Source organism: Hetaerina americana, unplaced genomic scaffold, assembly GCF_022747635.1.
Source record: "Hetaerina americana unplaced genomic scaffold, ioHetAmer1.1.p SCAF_6, whole genome shotgun sequence".
In the NCBI taxonomy this organism is placed as follows: Eukaryota; Metazoa; Arthropoda; class Insecta; order Odonata; family Calopterygidae; genus Hetaerina; species Hetaerina americana.
Window position 1 is genome coordinate 83,874,969 of NW_027287205.1, and position 25,785 is coordinate 83,900,753.

The 25,785-nt window shown below is 44.2% G+C and overlaps 1 protein-coding gene across 1 annotated transcript in view; it reads right to left on the reverse strand.

The window, feature by feature from the left end:
- AdamTS-A (ADAM metallopeptidase with thrombospondin type 1 motif A) overlaps positions 1–25,785 on the reverse strand; it is a 752,668-nt gene that overhangs the window by 58,338 nt on the left and 668,545 nt on the right. The window contains exon 5 of the mRNA XM_071594266.1: positions 2,879–3,225. Coding sequence (XP_071450367.1) covers positions 2,879–3,225 — 347 coding nt within the window. The remainder of the gene's footprint in view (positions 1–2,878; positions 3,226–25,785) is intronic.

The following is a 25,785-nucleotide window of genomic DNA, read 5'->3' on the forward strand; positions in this document are numbered from 1 at the left end:
CTCGAAGGCTCATTGCTGGTCGGGTTCCTGAAGGGTACGCGAGCAAGCTTCTTCGACGGCATTTAGGGTGCCATTGATGGCGTCCTTTGAGGGAGGGAGGATTTCACGTTTGGTAATATGGTTAATAATCTGCTGGCGCCAATTCGGGACTGTTAGCGGGTTGGGGGATCGTCACGGTGCCGTTGCAGAAGGGATTCGCAAGCAGACACCCTCGACTCTGCTCTCTTGGTCGTCCGTCAATACCTTCGGCAGGATGAGTTTTGCGCACATATTTTGCACCACCAAATTTTCATTGATAATGGTGTGTGCACTGTCATCTTATCAATGCCAATATACGATCCGCAATCATGCGCAAACTTAACCACCGACGGTCTGAATTCAGCACTTCACGAAAACACGGCAGGAAAAAATTGTCACCGATCCTTATAGTAAAAAGCTAGCAGGCGCGATAGCCGGGCAAAAAAGAAAGCCTCGCAGTTGGAGCGGCAGCGAGCGATTCCAATCGCGGGAGAAAGGCAGGAGAGTGAGCGGGTGAGTTTGGGGGAGGGTGGGGTGGGGTTGGTAGAGGCAAGTGAATGGATGGGGAGGGTTTGGGAAGGAAGGGGGGGGGTTGCGGAGGCGGAAAGTGCATGAATGAATGAATGGAGAAGGGGGGGAAGGGGTTGGAGTGCGCTCGTAAGCTTCCGAAGGGGGGCGGCACATGCGGCCCCCTCCCATCCCTCCTCCCGTACCCTCCCCTATGCCCGCACCCCCTCCCGTCGTCGCTTAGTCGACCCGCACTTTTCAAAATACGCACCTTCGTCCCGACTCCTGAGAGCAGCGACACGCCGCACCCCACGTGGATAAAATTGAGATTAGATTAGATTGGAATTCCATCCGCTCTAAAGGCACCCGACTCAAATCCTTTCTAGACAACATGCATGTGAGATGAATGTACGCGGAGAAAAGGTTATGCGATTTTCTAGAAAGAAAAAGGCCAAGCTTAACATTAAAATAGGAGGGCAAAAACTAGAGCAGGTAGAACAGTTTACGTATCTCGGTAGTGTTTTGGACCAACACGGTCAAAGTAGTAGGGACGTAAGGAGAAGAATTGCGCTAGGCAAAGAGGCTTTCACAAGGAGGAGGGAGTGGATGACAGGGACGTTGAGTAAGGATATTAAGAAAAGACTCGTAAAAACTTTGATATGGAGCGTAGCTATGTACGGTGCGGAAACGTGGTCATTGAAGCAGGAGGATAGGCGTAGATCGGAGGCTTTTGAAATGTGGGTGTGGAGAAGAATGGAGAAGGTGAAATGGACCAAGAAGAAAACAAACGAGGAAGTACTTGGTATGTTTGGCGAAGAGAGGGGTTTGTTGGGAGCAATCCTATGGAGGCAGGAAAAGTGGATGAAGGGGGTGTTGACCGGCAGTGGGATGTTGAAGACTGTGATAGAGGGTAGAATGTTGGGCAAAAGAGGAAAGGGAAGGAACAGGATAGGATTGTTGGACGGGATGAAGGGAGGAAGCAAGTACTCAGAGATGAAGAGGGACCTGATATAGAGTAGGATGATGGATTTTGTGTTTTGTTAGGAGTAATAAAATATTCGTTTGGTAGTTGTGTCCATCCAAAAACCTACCTTAACCGGTACGCGGAGAAGACTGGAAAAATGTCGAATGGACGGAAAGGAAAACAAACGAATAAATGAAAATGGAAGGGAAAGAGTGATAATTGTGAGAAATTCAAAGAAGACAGAAAATGCGGAGGATTTTGAGTGGGATTGGAATATTGAAGACTGCGATAAATAGAGGGATGATGATGTTGGGGACACGAAGCAGAGGAATGATTAGATTTGGATGTAATGCTGGCCGGGAGGAACGGAGTAAGGTAGATAACGAAGCGTGGAGCTGAAAAATGCTGATTTGTGCATTTGGCACACTTCCGGTTTCGTCTCTGGTTTTTATTTTGCTCTGTGAAGAATAGTGTTTGGACTCTCGCAAATGGAATGGAAATGTAGCAAACGCAGCAAAAAGGGTGTGCAGTGTGGCACTGATGAATCGAGCGAGAACGAATTTCGTTGCGTTTCGCCAAGTGGTATAAACTGCTTCCCTGCGCTCGGATGGCAGTCTTGTTTCTAAAACTTGGCTGAAATTGGCGAAAGGTGGAGGTGATTGCGCTCCCAAGATTTGCAGTTGACTTAATCTAATACAGTTTATATGCATCCCTGAGGGTTATCGAAACACTATCGCCCTTGTTGGGCTCCTTGAAGTTTGCCCAAGTCGCTTTGGGAAAGCCTCGCTGCTCTGATGACTTTCTGAGGATAACAATATTCATCGAGGAGAGGGTTTTTGCGCTTGAGAATGAAATAACACCGTCCAGATATGTTATGCCGATTATTTACGTATATCGGCGTGACATCTCTGATGTTCCGGAAGTTTTTAGCCGAATTAACGCGACAGGCAATCTCGAGCATCGAATTTCATTACATTCGATGCGAATGAAAATGACTCTCAAAGCACAACCGCGATCAAAAGCAGCGATCAATCAATGGTCGCAGACTTACGATAACTCCAATTAAATTCCATTTCCTCCTAAGCCTTCGATATTACGTTAATTCGACTGTTGAGGGACCGCGTCAAATTCATTCAGTCTACCTTAAAATTTCAAAACACAGCGCACACGTTTCAGGCTCCTGTTAACAGGTCAGGTCCCTCCCTTGCCCGGGAAGAATCCTTCCGCGTCAAAATATTCTTTTAACACCCCAGTGGTGTGAGTCTCCGAGGAGTCTCATGCGTCCAAATCAAATGCCTGGTAGCGTCATAAGTGGGACCGGATATTGACGCGGGATGTTCCCCGGGAGGACCGCAATTCAATCAAGAACAAGGAAGAATTTCCACTCACGATTGACATGAGAGTGAGGACGTAGCTGACCAACTCGTCCCCGTGGTACTCAAGCATCTTCCGATCCGCGACCACCATCACCTCCAGGAAGTACTCCTTCGACGTGGACCTCTTCCTCCGGATGTGCCGGCTGGCGAGCCCCAACTCCCCCTCCCTCACCACCCTCCCTCCACCCCCATCCTCCTCATCGTCTTCCTCATCATCATCTTCCTCCTCATCATCTTCTTCCTCCTCCTCGTCGTCATATCCATGGCCGCCGCCTCCAGAGCCTGCCGTCGGCGAAAGACCAGCGCCGTTGTACGTGGACAGCAGCTTCTTGTAGTTTATTCCCGATTTCTGCACAGCATCTGCAATCGAGGAAAAAATTCATGAAAATAAATCTGTGTACGCAGTGATTTCGACGCCCGATTAATTTGGCTCGGTCGCCGCAGCGAAATAAGGGAAATCAGCCGGAATCTCCGGCAAACTTAATTTTAACGACATCAAGTACGATTGCTTTTCTTAAAATCAAGATGGTTCCTCTAATTTCTGAACCAGTTCTATTTTCTTCGCCAATAGTGAGACACGAGATTTCAAAGTGAAATCTCCAACTAGATTTGCAACACGAAAGATCTCAACTTGCGTGATTTAGGCAATCATCCCAGCAACTCATCGGCTCCGATCGTCTATTATCAAGCTGGCTGGATCGATTATCATACATCATTGCGGAATAGAATTTGGATTTTATTAAAATTCGTTGGCCGGCAATACTTTGAGTATAAACGGAGAACATAATGCAACAGGCATTTAGTTTAACCTGTTATCAAAGCTATCCAAATTCCGACTACCAATAAATGCGACCAATTGACGCATTTTCCATATTTTGTTCGCGAATTCATAAATGAAAATGCCACAAGGAAAAAAATCTAGAATTACCATGTGACTCAAAAATCTAAAATTAAATTTTTAATGTAAAAAGAGCACCAATCAAAAATCGAACCACTAGAGGGGGCATTATTAATGCCTGAAATACTTAACGTCATGATTGAATACTTTTCTACCAATTTTGATGAGATGATAAGTATTCCTCAGGTTTCTCTCAAGAATCATGAACGAAAACGATTAAAATAGACTCTACTGTGGCCATTTGCAACGAAACCAACGTCACCCTTTCTTCACGGAAGTTTTCAATCCTGGTGAGATATGAACCGTCTCGCAAACTGCGTAATTTCTCAGGCATCGGATCTTTACGATCAACAGTAGACTCCACAGAGAAAGGAGAGCTTGGCTCTCTCCTTGTTTATACCCTGTTGGTGGTTGAATTTCCCTCGCCGTATTGGGCTCATACCCTCCCCTATCAAACGAAAGCACGGGGTTTGAGGTTACCTGTAGTATTTTTATCTCAGTGACTCGAAACATGTAAAACGGCACGCATCTACAAGAAGTCTGCATTAGCGGAGGAGGACACCTGGGAACAAGTGAATGGCGCACGGCGGATTGTCGACTGGATTTCACAACCCGACGCGAGAACAGCATCTGCATGCTGTGCAGCACGCGCATCGTTTGTTTATCTCCAGGGATGACGACTAACCGAGATTGTTTTCCTCGCTCGTAAATCCCCTCGGTGGATGCCGAGCGGGGAAAGTGGGGGGGGGGGGGGAAGGGGAAATAACACTTTTATCTGCATTATCCAGTAATTGCATCTCGGCAGAGGTTTCTACTCACGACTCCGAACCTCCCACGCACCTCCCCACCCCCACTCAAGGATATCAGGGGGAGGGAGCCATGGCGCCACCTACAGTCGGCCAGACAAAACTTCCGGATCGACGGCGCATGGCTTATCGCGCGAGCCCTCACCCTCGCACCCTTGTACATGCGCGGGTGTATCGCCGGAGGGCGCGCGGTCAGTTTTATTTAACATGTTTAGGGATGTGAAAGAGGACCAAGAGTTGGTATGCGTGCGAGTGTTTGACTCCTGACACGATTCAAAGGGACAGTCATCCTCGCATACATAAGCAAGTCTACCGAATGAGGCTTGATTTTCGATGAGTTCGGGCACTGCTGCACTCATAAACATCAATTAAAACGACATAAAATATCCTTCAATAAACATATCCCATATATATTTACTAATTTATGTACCCTGCAAGCCACCACTAGGGTGTGAGGCAGGGGGTTTATAAACACCAGACTAATTTTTGCCTGAACATGACCTCACCACGGTCGAACAATGTTATTACGATCCCTTAGAGTTTTTTGTGGAAAAATTGACATCTTAAATATATCTGTTCCACCCTTGATCTCTCTAATTTTATTAGCATGATCTCTCCTACAGTAGTACAGTGGGGGTAATGATACATTTTCAACATCACTGCAAAAGAGACTCCCTTCCACTTTATGCAAGAGCTTCAATGAGTAACTCAACCTTCGACCCGTGAGTGATTCCCCGCCTAGCTGATCTAATAATTATGGATACGCTACTAAGTTAATTATAACAACGCTTTACACATCTAGCTCCTCTACGCTGCACGGCAATCAATCCAGCTTCGTGAGGATCCCATATGCTTGTAGCATATTCTAAATGAGGCCTAACCAACGACATATAACATTTCTCTTTGACCTATTCATCACATTTGCCTAGTAATCTTCTAATAAATCCTAATGTTTTGTTAGTTTGTCCACATATTCCCCGTATGTGTTTCACCCATGAGAGATCACGAGTGAGGGTAACGCCTAAGTATTTAATTGAGCCTACACATTCCATTTCTGAGTTCCCAATCCAGGAGGCGTTCGAGGGGGAATTGCTTTTTTTCCAATAATTTATAACTACGCACTTCTTTTTAAGTTTAATTATTATTTCCAAGAGTCGCACCAGCGTTGTAGCGAACATATCGCAACAAATTCAACATTCTTAAGCTCTGCAAACTTTCTGACTTCCTCGATCCCATCTATAAATTGATTCCTCTCCTCCAATTACATCGCTCTCAGGTCAAATAAAATTTCTGATAACATGCATCATCGCAGGCTATCAATCAAAGGATTGTTCAGCAGTCGATCCCCAAACCATCCTGTTCTCTGCCCATATCTTCAATCCCTTCTTACGTCTGACTCCTTTCATCGACTCTTTTCATTATTCGATTCTCGTAGCTCATCTTTAACCTTCTTCTGTAATTTTGGACCTTTATTTTTCTTCAATAATGAGTGTTTAATTCTGAAATGATAATCGCAAAAAAATCTTTGGTACTTCGAAAAATAAACAAGCGAAAAGATTTTTTGAACAAGCGAATAATTTAAAAATAAACAAAGATCACTCTGGGCGATTACGAGTGAATTTCAATCGATTGCCTAGGAACAATTGAAGATCAGATGCGCTTCTCTCGACCCCCTCCACGGCCTCTAGCCGACCACGACACGTCCTCCTTGGGTGCCCGCCCGCCGATACCGCCGCCTCCCCCGAACGGCCGCTCCCATTAATGTTAACACCGTGTCATAAGGCGATCGCCATAAACTCACATCCACATACACTCCGCGAGCGCGCCTTCTTCTTTCCGATGCGAGAGACGGCGCCTACCGGGAATCCTTACAAGGGCTGCCGTCGACGGGAGACGACGCCGAAGCGAGGGGGGAGGGGAGAGAGAGAGAGAGAGGTCACCTCAAACCGACACGCACTCGCCCACGAAGTCAATCCATGTTTACAATGACATATAAAAGTGCTTCCTAATACTCTAAGAAAGTTGACATGGCAAGCGTACATTGTCTAACGGTAGTATACTCAAATTCAATGGCGTGAAATCAAAGCCGACAGGAAGATTGAAACACCAATATTTCGGCCAATACAGATGCTCACCAACAGAGAAAGTTGTGTCGCAAGCCTTTATTCGGGATCAGAGCAATACTCTAGACCTATACAGAACTTCCCAGAGTCAAGTACTTCCAAGTAAACTTAAATGTCAAGTCTTAGGACACGACTCTCCTTCTATATGGTCAGCTATGTTGACACTGAAGTTCTGATATTCCTGCTCGTTTTGATATCACATACTATATTCATATAATTCATCGTATTAACCAACAAACTCAAACCGTCACTTCAGTTTTTACCGGCCAACCCCAATGGGAGGGCCACTGCCCTTCGCAGAACCGTCGAATGCGACACTTGGTCACGCATTGCAATAAACCATTCTTCAACTCTGCACGTACGTACCTCTAAGCACCGCGCGCGCACCGAGGTCCGGTCCCTCGCTCTGAAACTTTACCACCATCTCTGCCTCGCTTAGAGCCCATAACATTTTCATGTTTGTGCATCACAGAGCATTGAATTTTTTCAATCTCCTCCACACCCACAACTTAGAAGCTTCCGTTCTACACTGATGCTATTTTTGCCTACGCAACCAAGTTTTCGCTGCGTTAATCAGTTTTCTTCTATAAGTTTATACGAATTTCTTTCACATATTTATCTCTTTTATTTATTTAGGTACCCTGCGAACCACGGCTAGGGTGTGTGGCACGGGGTGAATACACACCAGACTAATTTTTATCCGAACATGACACTACCGCGAACGGACAATGATATTATTATACCCAATCCTTCGTGGAAGAAATGACATCTTTAATCAATTTGTTCCACTCTTAATCTCTATAATCTTATTAGAATGAACTCTCCAACCGTAGTGCGATGGGGGTGATAATACATTTTCAACAGCATTGCTAAAGAGACGTCTGACAGAGTCAAGCGACAAAATGGACCGCGCCTCGCTTCAAAAAGAAGACCGAAGGAAGACATGAACACGAAGGGATCGCTAACTCCAGATCCTCTCCTTTCGAAAGCCGTGAATACCTAGGACAAGCCATTCCAACCTTACTTTATTTATCAAACCCTAACTAATTACCTCCTTATATGTACGTAACCTGCCTCAAAAGTATTAAAAATCCGGACGAGAAGTAAATAGGTTTACTGCCTACCAATTCTGGCCATCTCCTCTCCATCCGCCCTCCGCCAGCCGCCCCTAGCTCGTCTGTCTTGGACCGTCCGCGTGCCTCGCCTCTCTCGAATGGCGAAGCCTGTACGGGTCTTAAAGCACGGATCCTCGGACGACTTGGACATTTCACCTGCCGACCCACACAGATTGAATACCCTGCAAGCCACCACCGCTAGGGTGTGTGGCAGGGGGGGGGGGAATACACACCAGAATAATTTTACCCGAACATGACCATACGCGGTCGAACAATGTTATTATGATCCCTTAATATTTTTCGTGGAAGAAATGACATCTTAAATCTGTTCTACAATTAATCTCTCTAATGTTATTGACATGATCTCTCCTATCGCAGTGCGATGGGGTAATAATACATTCCCAACATCACAGCTAAAGAGACGTCCTTCCAATTTATGAAGGAGATTTATTCTGTAATTTAAACCCAAGGCTTAACTAACATGGTGAATATAGGAACCAGAAAAACACGACAATCCACGAAATATAGAATTCACGACAACGCAATAGCGACGATTCGGGAAATACCAACAGTCTTCAACCTATTGATAGGAATGAGGAAGAAGGTGGAAAATAGGCCTTCCATTTGGCAGGAGAGAACAATACCTGGGCAGTAGCGGTTAGTGAGCCACCACTAAGGGAAACGACGCCTGAGAAAGCACTCCGAATGAACGAGGGGGGATCGAGAGGCATCGACGCCTACGAGGAACTCCCCTCCCGGCCGCGTCTGTGGTGCCGCCCCGTGTCGCCAGAGGGAGGGGGAGAGTGCGTGGTGAGGGTAGAGACGAATGGGCAATGGGGGGGGGAGTGCATAGGGGGGCCGCGATTAGGACAACCCACGCGCGCCATCCGCCTAAGCGTGTACGTAGAGAGAGCATGGGTGGGGGCGCGATATCTCCACGTGATACTGTCTCCCACGGATAACCTTTAAAGAAGCCGAGTGCCGATTCTCGTTCTGAGGAAAAGAGCGCGAGTAATTAAGAAAAAAAGGTTGGACTTGTGAATAGTCGTGATTTGCTGTGTGCACAGTCCTCGATAGAAGCCTCGGCTTAGCTTAGAATGCAGCAGTTGTCCCCGAATATACGGTATTCGGGGACAACTGCTGGTTCAAAGTTTATCACCACCTCGCAGTCACAAATCAATCTTAGTATGGGTCTTGTTGCCATGGTCTGTTTTCGGATTCTCAATCGTCAATGGATGCACATATACATTTAATAAGAAGAAAATAACATTAAACAACCTCCGGATTATGCAGAGGACGCGAAACGGCCAAAAAAAGAGTCAGTTGAAGTAGAGAAAGGGAATGAGAATTCTAAAATGAATAAATCTATTCGATGGGGTCTGGCTCAACTTCGTGGAAGTCCACGTTCATTAAATTACGAGTAAGTACACAATGTATAAGTTCTTTATTATGGAAACTGGTAGTGCCAAAATAAAGAAAAGTGGAAAAATAATTAGGGTTCTTCATTTAACGAATAAATCTGTTGGAAATCTAAAAAAGGCAACTGCATACTATTATTCTAATTCAATTCAGCAATTGCAAAAATATTTTGGATCGGACTGCATGAGTCAATTTAGCATCCATCCATCCATTCATTCATTTAACGAGACAATTCAATTTAAAAGTAAAACAAGGTAACATCCATTTGATTAAAAAAAATGACTTTGATGAATAATGAGATAAGAAAAATAAATACTTGCATCATCAAACATAGATAGAGAAAATCATATTTCTTTTATCAAATTACCTCGATTAAATGAATAGTGTAAGCTTTATTGGTATGTCAACAACTGTCGCGAAGGAAGTAAATGAAGGAAAGTATTTCACATGGAATTATTTCACTTCAAAGCTAGGTACGCTTTTAAAAACACCACAATTCACAACTTTTCAACAACTCGGTAGCATTCAAAGTTCCTCAGTGAATAGCAGCGTGCGCAGTGCAATAAACTCTTAACCGCACTTAATAACGGGGATTTACAAATTTGAAAAATCGACATCATGAATGATAGAACTAGGAACTTGTTCCCCGTGCCCAAGCATTTCCGTCTTTACTTTCCATCAGGTCAAGGGACTCCAACTTGGCGCTCTAAGAGGTATTAATAATAAATAAGCCACTCCTCTCCGCGGCTGAAAGCGCGAATCTCGAATTTTATCTCAACCATAAACTCTAGGAGTGTCTCCTATACCTTTCGACTCCAGAAAATCTCAGGACTTTGAAGTTATCTCATGGCCGGGAATGGTATAAAGCAGGTTTTTGGCAAACGCAGTAATGACAGTTTACGATCCTGTTTCCATCGGTTTCCGAGGCAGTAAAATTGAAGTTTACGAATCATCAAAAAAAGCCACGTCACGTATTTTTTTCCCCTTAATCTCCGATGCTTCTTCCAATCCTAACTAATGTTTATCGCACAAGTCCTTTCGGTGCCGCCAGAGGAGATTATAAAGTTGCCCGGGAAGAGGTTACTTTGATCGCCCCTCTACAATAAATAATGTCAATAAATCGAGGAGAAAAAAAGTTCAAACCCTTGAAAACATAAAAAAAACACTCTCTCGTTTCTAGGTGGAGCGGAAATCCAGAATAAGAAATCAATGTGCTGATCCCAAGATCAATGCAAGCGGCAAACAAATTGGAATCTTAAAGACATCGCAGCATATGAAATAATAAAGAGTTACACGCCCCGGAACATTTTAATTCCGATAACTTTGCAACTTGCCTTCCATTGCTTAATTTTTAACATTCCCCACCTACATAAATACCTAAATTCAATGGCCAGAGTCCCTGAAATAGCATTAAGGCGTTAAGTCATCGGCTGCATCCGTCCGAATAATGCAATCAACACACACATCATTACAAAAGGGTACTTAAGGACGCCCGTTCAAAGACGTACTCACCGGCACAAGCGCAATAGTAAGATCGACGCACTGAGCAGTGATTCACGAGGGGGTAAAAGCACAATCAGTTGCGTAACTTCGAGACATGCAGTTGGAAATAAGTGGGACATGAGCTTCCGTAACGTTTCAGCGTATCTTGCTTTTCCTATTTTGGGGAGATCAGGGGGGGAGGAGAGGGGTGGGGAGGGGGTGTAGGGTGGGGGTGCAATTAACGAGGTGCATGTACGGGGCACACGCTTCTCTCCGATCGACGCTCAATTGAATTACGTGAGGAACGAGACGCGCGCGACACAAGACATATATCTCGCCTGAAGACTCAATTTAAAAGGACCAAGAGTCAGTCCTTCCAAGCGGAACCTTTAACTCCCGCACGGCTCATGTTTCCATCGCCAAGCAACGAACACCACATCAAGAGGCCAGATTAAGCCGTAAACGCAAACATTTCTCAGCCATTACAATTTTAATTTGTTTACTTATCTTTATGCATTATTGCAAGGAACTATAATTCTGAGGTCGACTAATTTCGTTCGTTACGACGTGCAAAACTCATTCCTTTTTTTATCAATGTACCCTGCAAGCCACCGTTAGGGTGTGTGGCAGGGGTTGACTACACACCAGACTAATTTTTACCCGAACGCGACCCTACCGCGGTCGGACATTGTTATTATAATCCCCTGTCGTTCGTGGAAAAAATAACACCCATCTGTTCTACACTTAATCTCTCTAATATTATTGGCATGATCTCTCCGACCGTACTACGATGGGGCTAATAGTACATTTTCAATGTCACTGCTAAAGAGACCTCCTTCCACTATATGCAAGAGCTTCAATCTGTAATTCAACCTTCGCTCAGTGAGTGATTCCCAGCCTAGCAGCTCCAATATTTCGCATACGCTATTCAGTTAATCATAATAACGTTTTACAAATCTATCTCCTCTACGCTCTACGTGATCCAATCCGGGAATCAATCCAACTTCGTGAGGATCGCATATACCTATTTGCAGCATATTCTACATGAGGCCTAGCCATTGAAAGATAACACTTCGACTAACGAGATCGATGGTTTCTGGCTCAATTTCGTGGAATTTCATGTCCTTGGAAAGAAGAACAAAATGTATTTTTCCTCGGTTCATTATCTTAGTACGACTAGTTTCAACGTTTAGGCGTCATCATCAGGTACTTCTTCATTCCATGAGCTAACGAGTACAGATTCATTTGAACGGGGTTTATATTATTCCCGGACACGGTAATCAGGGCTTGAGAGCACAGTAAGTGAGTGAATAGGGTATGGTGATTCCAAGGAAAACATACTCTCGCCCGACAGACTACAGCCTAATGAACTAAACTCAGAACACTTTCAAACTTTCACACATTAACACTTGACTATTTCCAACACCAAAGCAGACGTAAGAATAATAATAACTTATCGTGCACCGTACAAATTATTTTCCTTTTACACACACTCCTAGGGGTTCTCTTAATTATCATAAGGTTAATGTTACGTTAAAAAATAAGCTTTATCCAAATTCTAACAACAAAAATAAAGTTCTTTCCCGACAAACATGTTGAGTAGTTCATTCCTAAGCAAGATACTGTCCCTCCAATTGCTGTGGTTTTCACGAGAAGCCAAGTCTTTTTGAAGGGAAGGGAGGGGAGTGGGGGGAGGCTTTCCTGGAACCACAACAAGCACCTGGTCCATTGTCCTCGGCAACTTCCATAATCAGTTGAGCAGCGCACTGCTCCAATCTATGGCGGCCAAAATCCACCGCCTATTGCTCGGCACTCGTCTCCCACCGACCACATCGCCGCCGAACTTGGAGCCGCAAAGGATTTGTGTATTGAATTCGAAATTTTTCCCCGGTTGATATCGTGTACGTATCCACAGGTTATCGTGGCGATGCCCTCGAAGGAAAGCGACGGAAAAGTCCTTTAAAGGGCGGAAAGGGTAAAACGAACGAATGGACCCGTTTGGATCCGCTGAAAATGCGGAGGAACGTTTCTTCTAATGATTGAACCACCTCAAAGTCATTTTAATTTTGTGACGAAATGAATTTCGCATAAAAATAAAACGAACTTTACCACAACTAAACTGCATTTAACAATTCAGGTCCGAGACCTTGAAGTGGCTTAAAACAAGCGATTTAAACAAAAGCAGAAGTTTACTATATATTTTCGTTTTTTTACTTTACAACCAAGCAGCAATAAGAAAATATATTGAAACAAAGCCTTTACTACGTGCGTAGTTCAACCTTGAGCATTCCTTCGATGACGTACCTGGTCTAAACACTTGACATTTAAATATATTTGTCTCCATCTCTCACCGATAGTCAAACTTAAAAAAAACGGATTGCATTGATAAGATATTTAAATTCCTTGCATTATGAGTATGATTCGAAAATATAGTATTCTAATTATGCATTGTGACATTATCAATTATTATTACTTTTTTGGCGTTTTTCACTCAACATGGGCGGTCATATGATATAAATTGGTATAACATCACCAATTAATCTTTGCCACAACAGGATAATAAATGCTAAATCTCCACATGATTTTAATGAAAATATTTCCAGCGGCATATAAAAATATTCTCAGAGGCCAAGAAAAATGCAAATCGTTCGCATACGGTTCAATGTTATTTCGTTTATTACACCGTTGAATTAAGAGCAATTCCTACTCCATTGCGTTCCATTACAACATATGCATTCTTTATTTATGGTGTAACAGTGAAAACAGTAAGTTTTGGGGCCGAAGGGAATATTTCCCATCGTATGGCGATTCCCGAAAGCAATAATTTTCGAGCAACCAAGAATGTTTCATATAAATTGACTCATTAATTCTTTATAAAAACATACATACGTTGGATCGTTTAACTCTTTAATATCACGTTTGTGGCTTATTAATAGAGCCTACTTTTCTTGGGAAAAAACACTCAATCCAAGTCAATATTTGAACTTTATTTTTAAAAACTGAAAGCTGTCCAAAAATTAAAAAGGGCAATATTAGAACATGTGCCATTTTCCCCCGGGATGACGACAAGCCAATATGAGCACCCATTCATGCAAATCCTTTCCGTCAGTGAGTGCCACACTTATCGTGAAGCTGATTGTTCTCGTCGTGACTGTGAATCGTGCGACGAGGAACTCTTTTAGATCTGTTCGCATCGGAATCTATTCCTCTTGTTTTATCCATTATGCCGTGTCGATTAGTCAATTTAGGGATCGGGGCATTAATAATTTCATCTGTGGTGTGTAACAAGAGCCCAGTAACTTTCTAAAATACGAAGTCTCGCTTGCTCGCATTCGCAGGGAATCACGTCCTAGTCTCCCCACGATCCGCGTACAAATTAATCAGAAATCCGCCGCGTGGGTGGGCGGCAGACCGTAAGCCATTCGAGTACTCGTTGACCGTAAGCTAAAACGCGGGTGGAAGAGGGCAAAGCGCAGATGTAGTCTACAATAACATTCCAGGAATTATAATTCCAATTTGGAAGGTTGATCATTTCACACGTTACCCTACAAGGTGCCACGGAGAAGTGACGTAGAGACGATCAGGCCATCACCCCATTTGAGAAATCTCTGATAGCGGGCATTCCATATCATTTCATCTCCCCCCTATGGAATGTTTCTTGCTCTTTGTGGTCACAACTCGCATAAGGATAAAACTGTTCCTAAAGCCAGCCTGTGGGGCAGCCAAAATCCGTTTCACATAACTTCTCGCCTATCAATGCAATCGATTAACCGGTGTACTCTACCTATAAGTATCAAAGATAGGTTTACTGGGTTCGTCCGGAAAATAAGTGTACTGACTCCTGGGCTGGGCGCGCCGCTCCAGGCGCGCCCAGCACCGCTCTGACGGGCTGCGATTGGAGGGGGGTATGTTGGCAAGCGACGCTGAAAAAGGCAGTCGGCTCTGAGCTGTGGTGTAGTGAGGAGCTCTGTTAACGCGAACCTCCACGCTCGACCCACGTCACGGAACGCGATGCCGAAGTTTTTGGAGCAGCGTTATTCCATCAAATTTGGGGTAAAGCTTGGGAAATCGTCTACCGAAACTGTCGGTACGATTAACCAGGCTTACGGGGAGTCAGCCATGTCCAGAAACATGATCTTTCGGTGGCACAAGATGTTCGTGGAGGGCAGAGAAGAGGTCGACGACGAGTCTTCGAGAGGTTCCCGATGATGCCTTCGCGGGAGCGTTCCAGGAATGGGAACGCCGCTGGAACAAGTGTATCGACTCACAAGGGTCCTATTTTGAGGAATATTAGCTTAAGATATGTAAAAGTGTAATAAATTTTTTTTTCCTGAGCTCAGTACACTTATTTTCCGGACGACTGGATATGAATGGTTGAGTGGGACTGTCCTACAGTCCCACTCGACCATTCATATCCAAGTATCGATGGGGGCTTCCTATTCCTTCTTCGTTATTTCCTTCCGCCCACTTTCACGCCGCACACTCTTCTGCTCTTCCCTCGACCCAACTTACAGACTCCCTCCCCTCACTATCACGGCTGTATCACACTCCCTTCCAGTATTCCCTCCATCCACTTTCTCCACCTTTTTCGAGTTCAACTCCAATAATGTCCTCTCGTCGCCCAGCATAATTAAAACCATCGGCCATTTTCCCCCTCTCCGTCCACCTTAACTTTCTCTTCATTGCCCGCAACACCAGCATCTCAAAAGCCTCCAATCTACGCTCTCCCGCTTGCCTCAAAGGCCAACTCACTCACTCACTCACATCCACAAAGCACTACGCTCCATATTACTAATCTTTTCTTCACATCTTTATTCCGTGTACCCGTCATCTAATTCTCTCATTTTTGCAAATGGGTTATTTGCTCTTTTTCGCTATTCTTCTTCTAATGTCCACATTTCAATGCCCCCCCTTTTTTCTCATGAAATATCATTCCCGAATACATCAACTGCTCCAGTCTTTTGCCAAAGAGGACTTAAGGGCCCACTCAAATCCTCTAGTTGACCTACAAACTGGCCTACACTCTTAAAAATCTTAGTTTGTTCCCTCCTGCTTTTAACATTTAACCGAGCTTTCCTACTTCTCGAGAAAATCATTACTTTTTATTTAATTAAGGTTATTCGTCATCCCGTAACTCTCGCATTGTTCCTTCTAAAGTACTCAATAGTAACTGCAACCCCTTGGCCGTATGACTCGCTAATGCTGGGTCATAAGCAAACCTCACCGACTTAATCATCTCGCCGCCCACTTTAATTCTCAGTCCAACCCTTCCCCATGTTGCATGCCCTTAATATTCCCTCGGCATATACAGGAACATCCTGTGCACGAACATCTTGTGCCACCGAAAGATCATGTTTCTGGACATGGCTGACTCCCCGTTAGCCTGGTTAATCATACCGACAGTTTCGGTAGACGATTTCCCAAGCTTTACCTTAAATTTGATGGAATAACGCTGCTCCAAAATTTCGGCATCGCGTTCCGTGACGTGGGTCGAGCGTGGAGGTTTGCGTTAACAGAGCTCCTCACTACACCACAGCTCAGAGCCGACTGCCTTTTTCAGCGTCGCTTGCCAACATACCCCCCTCCAATCGCAGCCCGTCAGAGCGGTGCTGGGCGCGCCTGGAGCGGCGGGAAAAAATCAGTACACTTATTTTCCGGACGAACCCTGTACGTTGAAAAGTAAAAGTACCAACAGTACAGGGAGGATGTAATGCGGACGTATAATTATCCCCTCTACGTCTCACTCAAATTCGGAGGATTTGCATTTCTCTAAAGGCTCGAGTCATGCATGTAATCTTCGAGTTCACAGCGGCTCCCAACCAAATCCCTCCGAATAATAATACTGTGACGCTTTCTGCTCGTTCATAAAGCTTCTTCACGAAACGGGCCACTTTTCTTCGATTTTCTATCTAGTCCGTAATTAAGTCCTTCTGCGTAAGGGTCCCAAAATGCTGCATGAGTATTCAAAGACGAGGTCTACCCAGCGCATATCAACACGTCTTCTTATGACTGTTTCATTCCAATGGATTAAAACTCCCCACTAATCGTTTGATGGGCGCAAGTTTCTTTATCGCAGTTCCGCTGATTTTCCCAGCGCGCCACAACCACGGATGAATCGGCACATTTGGTTAGATGAGAGCAGGGACTGAAACGAAGGCCACAGAAGGATAGATGAATGTTTTGGGCCCATTCTATGGGATCACGGGTCGTCGGAGGCAGAGGTAGGAAAGGACGCCGGTGGAAAACAAGAAAGGAAGCGGGAGGAGCGTAGGGGGAGGCCGGGAGCGGAGAAGGAACGGGAGGGCTAAGAAATGGAGAGCTGGAGAGATATGCTGCCGAGAGGGAAATGCATAATACACAGAGAGAAGGAATATTGTGTGTTTGGAATTTCCAACTGCTAATGATGACGCCATTAAAACTTCCAATCGGCACTCGCGAAGGTTTCCCTGGAATCTCACCATGAGGTTCAGACACGCACGAGATATATGTATTTGGCTCCATTGTTAATCATCAGATCAATGACAGTGATCAATTATCCGTGATTACTCATGAGAAATTTGATAGTCTCCTTTGTCTCCTCGCGTAGCTGGCGCTCGGCACTTTTTCCTAGCTTAACAATCCAAATAGCATTACTGAGAGTCACTTTTCTATCTTTCTCACCGTGCTTTCTCCACTGATGGCGATCGTTTCTCCTTCATGGCTTTGACACTAGTAATTTTTTAACACCTTATATGGTAGGAATTTTCGCCTCCTTTGAACCAGTCATATGACCTCAACTCTTTTATATATGACGTCAACTTCTTCAACCGTTCTGTGCATGTTTGGGTGTAGATGCACCCCATGCCACTCACACAAACACACACACACCACCCCTTTTGACGGTAGATTGCAGGGTATCATTTGGACGTAGATGTGGATCGCGCGAGCTGAAAAAGGCAACCATTTTCACCCTTACATGTCTCCTCGCCTCTCCCCCTTAAATCTCCAAACAATCGCTAATGTGCCCTTCTCTCGGACAGCCCTTCATCACCTCCGAGTGTTTTCTTCCGCCGAAGTCGGGCGGGGAAGATTGGTTGGTTGGTTGGGGGGGGGGAGCCATCATGCCTAATAGCACTAGTTCTCGCCCTCACGTCGCCAGCCCGCGAGAGCGTTTCGCTCCGTCTTTGTTTTGTCTGCAAGGCCCTCATCAACGCGGGGGGGGGGCGTGCGGGGGGAGTCCCCGAATGTAATCACGTCCCCCAGGTGAATCACACCCACCCCCTCAACCCAATCATTCCCGCCCCATTTGCGAATGAACGCGAAGCCCTTACAAGCATCGCGCCCCATTGCCATACCCATCATCAAAGACGATCGCGCGACGTCGAAATCGAATCATATTTTTTTTCCATTTAACCCCCCTCCCCACTCCATTTGGTTAAGTGGGTGGGAGTTACCTTGAGGGTTAATGGCGCGCTGAATCGGAACAACATTTGCGTCTGCGTGGACAACGCCGCGAGCGTAGTGCATCCTGGGGAAGAGGGAGGCAGCACCACAAGAGGCCTTCCACCAATCTTCGCGCCGTGCTGCGGCCTAAAATAGGCGACCGATAATCAAGCTGGTCACTTTAGTCTAAGGCAATATTTATAGGACTTTTCAACTGCCATAAATTTTTCCTGGTGTTTTTTCCATCGAATTTTAATATTGATAAGCTCATGAAACCATAACAAATTCGAAGTTTTATGAAATATAGTCTAGATTCTACTGAGAATCAATTTATTCAACAAGAAATAAGTGGAATACGAGGGTAGGTTGAAAACTAATGCTCACATAGTTGTATACTACAAACAAAATGACATTCAGAAGCACTAATTGTGGCATGTGGAAGTAACATCCCCCCTTTACCACGCATGCGGAGGTTTGAGGTTGCGCAAGATGCGCAGGCTGGATGAATGAAACGACCTCAAACATGCGCATGCGTCTTGAGGGGGGATGTTACTTCCACATGCCACAATGAATGTTTCCGAATGCCATTTTGTTTGTGGTCTACAAGCATGTGTGCATTAGTTTCCAGCCTACCCTCGCACACATTCTGAGTTGAGAAACGTTTTCTTTATAATATTAGAAAAATTTGTATGCTAAAAAACTTGAGTGAATTTAAGATATGCACAACGCTTGGAACGTTGACGGCGGGCAATTTCAACATAGGATGGGCCATAATGGGAGGATTAGCACTGAAATCACAGCTTATTTGCTGGTAAATGCACAAAAATTCGTTATCCCTATATTCTTACAAAAACTCCGAAGGATGCTCTCGAAATTCCCGAGTACATTTTCATCCTTCACAATTGCACGCACGTACGATTTCAGGTCGACAGCAATTTCAGGATTTATAGGCAAAGGGAAATTTCCGGAAATAACGTCACCCATTGAATTTAGCCACCATTTGGAGGATACGTTTCTTCCAGCTGCTTTGGTTTTGTGAGCCAATGATGAGATACGAGGGTTGGCTGAAAACTAATGCACACATGCTTGTCGATCACAAACAAAATAACCTTCAGAAGTACTCCTGAGGCATATGGAAGTAACATTCCCCCTCAACACGCATGCGCAAGTCTGAGGTCGTTACATTCATCCAGTGTATTTCGAGAATCGGAAGTATGGAGGCGTGTTCTAGTGCTATGTCAACGGGAGTTAAACAGCGTGCTATTATCGATTTTTTAACTGCTGAAGAAGGGACTCCTACTGAGATTCATCGTCGTTTAAAGGCTGTTTATAGTAAAGATGCTGTTGATAGGTCTACTGTAAATCGATGGGTATTAAAATTTCGTGGTAGCGAGCCTGGAAAAGCCAATGATACTCGCAGTATCATTGGCTCTGATGGAAATAAACCCAACTTTGGCCATCTCCTCAAGAGATGAAAAATATCTTGACAGATTGAAATTTGGCAAAATTAATGATAAACACAAGAAATGTAATTCAGATCACATGAACGTATTCTATAATTATAATGCTTGAGTCAATTCCAAGCTAACCTACGGTATAAATTGTCCCGGATGGTGTTCACTTCAATTCAATTCAACCATCGTTTTTTGGCGAAAAAGAGTATAATCAGGATTATCTGTAAAAAAAGCCGACGTCATCCCAATCAAATTACCACCGTCTATACATCAAGGTCCATCCACCTTCCTTAAAAAAGGTTAAACTACGGTTAAGCTATTTTTTAGGTTAATTGCATAATCTTATTTTTCTTGGTCTGTAATTATGATTTTTAATGATGATTAATTGAGAATTTTTGATTGATTTTCTTTGTATCTCAATTTGTACTCTTTCTCAGTTATTGAACTCATGTTACGACGGTAGCTTCCCTGAAATCCCGTCAAAGCTACCTAAACCTCATATATTGCTGTAATTTATGCTTATTAGTTTTTCTTAGCGTATATGATCAAAACTCATTATCTATCCATCGTCAATTATTAAAAGAGAAAGTAGTCTCAGGAATCAATTTAAGAAATAGTATTTGGACGTGACAACAATGACTCGTTTAGAAAAATTATCTGCAGAAGCAATGGGTAGAGAATAATTACTCCCTCGAACATTGTTTCATAAGAGAAGACATCAGGAAATAGCACCTCCTGCCACACGCCATCGTGGTGGTTTACAGGGTTAGATGTAAAGGTATGCGTAGATATTATTTCTTTGAAACAGAAGTTGACCGCACATCGACAACAACTCATTCAACGAGAGTGCCTTCGGAGGCACAATAACGCCACCAGGTGGGAAACCCGTGAACTCTTCACTCATTCACTGGTATAGAGGCAGGCACTGAGCTTTTCAAGGGGCGGCGACAGCCGGAAGGAATGGTGGGTGATAAGTAAACCCCTTTCCCGCCTGCAGCACTGGCATCCATTCGACGGAAATTCAACCAAAAAGCTCCCCTGTCTCTTCCGGTCCACCTGTCCCTTCCTCCGAGATATCATCGCGCCTCCCGGGCCAGGGGGAGTCCTCGGAGACCCGCGGGGGCTTTGTCTTCTCCTGATATCCTGATTGCCACCTGCTCCCCCGCACGCGCTCCCCGACGGAGACGATGATTTACGGAGCAAAAATTGCCCATATCAGAGGAAACGCTTTTAAAAGTGTTTTTTTTCCTTTCAATCGCGACTTTAAGGGCGCCTGGGTATATTTGGAAAGGCTTTTTTGGGGTCGCAAGAGGGAACCGTTTCCGTTTCGTAGAGTGGAAGAGGGGTTTCCACGTGCAAGCGATGACTGACTCTTCCTCATTCGGCATTCATCATCCTCTCCAGAAGCGAATTCGAACGACCACTCGGGAAGGCAATGGCTCAGTACATCTACAATCAGGGAGACGACGACATTAAGAGCAACCCCTGCTTGCGGAAACCTATTACTTGCCGACTGCAGTATTTCTTTCCCTGGCACGATAGTATGCAGTTCCACGCGAGTGATTCTCCAAATTAAGAATATGACATACCTTTTTTAAAAATTTCCTATGATAAAACGGAACAATTTTCAGCTCAGTTTTCCATTGTAACAAACGTAACAATTCCAGGCATAACTTTGTGGGATTCCTTCATGATGAGGGTAGAAAAAGAAACTTTGAACTTTCAAATAAAGATTTAATACTTCACACGATGGTTCCGTTGGTGCGCAGTATCGAAACGGTATTAAACCTTTCTATGGAAGTGCAAACATTCTTTTTCTACCCTCATCCATTGTAACACTCAAATTTGGTGGAATATTTTCAGGATTTCATAGTTAATCAAGGGCTTCAGCTGAATTCAAGTATTAAACGTTAATAACCATAAACCATAAACACAGTAATCAACCCCGAAGGTCGCTTTAGTAGGTGATGGTAGAGATCACTTAGTACTAAGTCCTATACGGCGTGTGAAAATTTACACATCACGGTAGGGGGGCCAGTTCCTTTCCCTGTGCCGGTTATGGTTTCCCAGGAAGACCTGGTACCCGAAAAATCACTTTAGCTTGGGTGGAGCTGCAGGTGCCCAGAGTGCCTTGCCCGGGAATCGAACCCGGGACCCTCCGGTCAGCAGTCCAACGCTCTACCCACTGGGCTACCGCGACCCACTTATACGTTAATACGTTAATTATTTCCACCTAGCTGAACAATTGAAGAAATTTTGCATTTACAGAGGCAATAATGATTCGCTATAGTAATTTTATTTAGCTGAAGATAGATTTATAGAAATAAAAAATAGAAAAGAAAGGTGTAACCGAAAATCATTGATTTAATTGGATTTATACAAAATGTAGTGATTTCTAATGCATTCGAAGTAACATCAGGTGTCCCGAGGGAATTTCCATCGGACCCCTCTTATTAATTCTTTAAGTTAACGACATTAAACACTGTGGTTAATGGTAACACACTCTTACCGGTCGACGACGTAACGGTTTGCAAAGATATCCGTAGTCCAGAGGATAAAGTACCATTAGCGGATAACCTCAATGAAATAAAACGCTGCTTTAACACAGAGCACTAAGAATTAAACCTCAAAAATGTGTAGCAAATGAATTTTTTGGATTAGGGGCAGCTCCGAACGCCTAATACAACAGAGCAATCGAAATGGATTGTGTAAACTCAATTAAATACCTAGGCGTTACCCTCACTCACGACCTCTCCAGGGTGAAACATATACGGGGGAATATATTGACAACCTTACAAAAAATTAGGACCTTTCAGAAGGGAGTTAGGGAAATGAGACGAAAAGGTTAAGGACGAATGTTATCTTTCGCTGGTTAGGCCTCATTTAGAGTATACAGTCAGCACAAATGAGATCCTCACGAAGACGGATTGATTGTTGAATTGGATCGCGTGCAGCATAGAGGAGCCAGATTCCTAAAACGTTGTTATGATAAACTTAGTATCGTATCCAAAATATTAGAGCAGCCAGGCTGGGAATCGCTCACGGATCGAAGGTTAAATTGCAGATTGAAGCTCTTTTATAAATTGGAATGACGTCTCTTTAGCAGGAATGTTCAAAATGTATTATTAGCACCATCGTTTAACGTTTTACGGTCGGAGGGATCACGAATATAGGATTAGAGAGATAGACTGCAGGACTGACAGGTTTAAAATGTCATTTTTTCCAAGGAAGATAAGAGACCAGAATGCTTGTAATCGAAATCCCACAGGAGTCAGTTCGACACATTAAGTATTAACCTACAAGGTAGGGACTGCGCGCGATTATATATATATATATATATATATATATATATATATATATATATATATATATATATATGTATATGTACATTTTTTGTAGGTTCCCCCCACCTCCCCCCACTCATTTGAAAAACCCTAACCCCTTCACCCGTTACCCTTTCCTCCTGGTGCTGCACCCCCTGCCACACACGTTTTTGGTGGTTCGCGGGGTATTGATGTAAATGTACTGCGATAGGTGAGATCATGTCAGTGAAATTAGAGAGATTAAGTGTAGAACAGATGCATGTTCTATTGATTAAGTGTAGAACAGTTAAGATGTCACTCTACACGGAAACGATTAGGGATCAGAATAGCCTTACGATACCGCGCTATAGGAGAAAATTAACCCTTTTTTCACCACATGTAGCCTAATGTGTTGTCATTGTTTCATATGACGTTCGCGTCAAGTCCTCTTTGTAACTAGCAGCCAGTATCATATTCTCTTTTAAGGGTTACGTACAGAATCATATTATTTAGATTGTAGAATTAGATCGTTTTGGTATTTAACAGTGAGGCACACATAATGTATTTATATACATTACTCAGATGACACTTGGGAATGATTTAGTCTTTTGCTATACTTTGCCTTCCCCAGAAGGGAACGCCGTTCCCTTCTGGGGAAAGCAAAGGCTTGAATGCACCGTAAGCTTTTGCAAATTTTGAAAAAAATTCACAGTTGGTGCCAACACAAACTGACATATTTCGTAACTTCGACCGTCGCGAACAATTCTCAGCCCCTTACGAAGGCGTACTTCAACAGATAGCGAGGGAAACAAAAGAGGAGCTTGAGCGTTTCTCTCGATTCGACGAACGCATTCGGGGAGTCGACGAACTCGGCGAAAACGACTGGGGAAGAAAGGGCTCGTCGACTCGGGAAGAAAAGAAGGGCGAAAACCCTCCCGATAACTCTCATTTATTTGCTTCGTCCTCAAGCGCGGAGGGACAGGAAAGAAAAGAGAGAAGTTGAGCGAGGCGACTCGCCGCCAAGTCGGGAAGAGGAGCGCCAACGACGGCGCGGGATGGAAAAGGAAGTAACGGCGGCGGGGCCTCATGAAAATTCATGCTCGCCAGCAACACCCCCCCTCCGACGGACACACTTCCCTCAGAGGGGTTACGTTCCTCCGGCCAGTCGGGGGCCTCCACTACCTCCACTTGCTACACATCGAGGCGATGTGCCAGGGCGCACGGCAGGAGGTGACTGCATACAAGGCATGCAGCATTACAGTTTAAATGTTGCTACTACTTCTACATGAATTCCTTCACGAAACCGCCAAGGTTCTAGGCAGGGATCACATCCATCTTTACAGGCGCCCACGCAGAAAAGCTGTGGTCAGTTATCAAACTCAAAAGATTGCCCAAAAATATCCATCATAGGTGCAATATAGTTTTTTTTACTCAGCCGTTTAAGACATTTTGTATGGACGCAGACCGACAATGATAATACGATACATTTCTTGGCCTTTACTAATGAAACAACCCAACATCCTACTCTACAGCAAACCCCTCTTTTCATCTCAATATACTTCCTTCCCCCTTCATCTCGCACAACATCCCCATCCTATTAACACTCTCCCCTCAATCACAGCCTTTAATATTCCACCGCCGATCAATATGCTTTTCATCCATTTTTCCAGCCTCCGTATGATTTTTTCTAGCAATCCCCTCTCCTTCCCCATCATACCCAGCACTTCCTCATTTGTTTTCCTTCAGTCCACTCCACCTTCTCTACACCCAGATCTCAAAATCCTACGCCATACGTCTATCACCCTGCTCCAATGGCCATGTTTCCGCACCATACAAAACCACGCCCCATATCAAAGGTTTGACGAGCCCTTTCTTAACATCTTTACTCAACTTCACCGTCATCAATTCCCTCCTCCTTGTGAAAGCCTCTCTCTCTAACGCAATTCTTGACCCAAATAGTCAAAGTTAAGTCATTTTGGTGGTTGACCATTTCGGTCCAGAACACTTCCGTTATACGTAAACTGTTCCACATGCTCTAGTTTTTCCCTCCTATTTTAACATTTAGCTTAGCTTTTCTCTCCCTAGAAAACCGCATAACTTATATTTTATTTACATTTATTCTCATACCATGCCTATCACAATGACTTTCTGATGAACCCAGCAATCTTTATTGAGTTCATCGGAAGGAACTGACGGACTGACAAAATAATGCTTGACCATCCTCAAACCTAACTGGTTTTATGAATTACCCACCGATTTTCATTCGTATTTCCAGTTCTTCCGATGCCTCTTTTAACTATTTTCTCCAAATAGTCGTAGACAATCATGGGGGATAATGTACACCCCATCACAGTTATAACATAATGAAAAACTAAGAATGTGTATTTCATGCACATATTAATTACCGACATTATTAGAGAACTAATTTAAGCAAAGAGACTAAGGCATCATTAAGGGTCACAAGGCGAATGGTCCTTCGGCTAGCCATCAAATTATGTCCAGACGCAGAAATGAAATTAGTTGATCATAAGTGCAAATTAAAAGTAGCATGGGAGGCGACCGACAGCTGAGGTCATATGCGCCATTAGGGATGGATGGGAAAGAATGAAGGGTGGAGAGAAACCCGGTGTCGGCATTAGCCTACTCTTTACGAAAGGCGCCAAGGGGTCCGCAGCTTAACGTCCCATCCGACGGACGGCGTACTCACTCAAAGTGCCCTCCACAAAGCACCTCAAGTAGGGATCGAGATACCTCTGAAAAATATTCTACACCGCCGGGATTTGAACCCGCGCCCTCTGGGTGGGAAGCCAGTACGTTAGCCACCGCATCATTCCGATCCCCCCAGTCCTTCGTTCGGCTCTCCCTCGTCACATCTTTCCTGCACACGATAATATCCTCG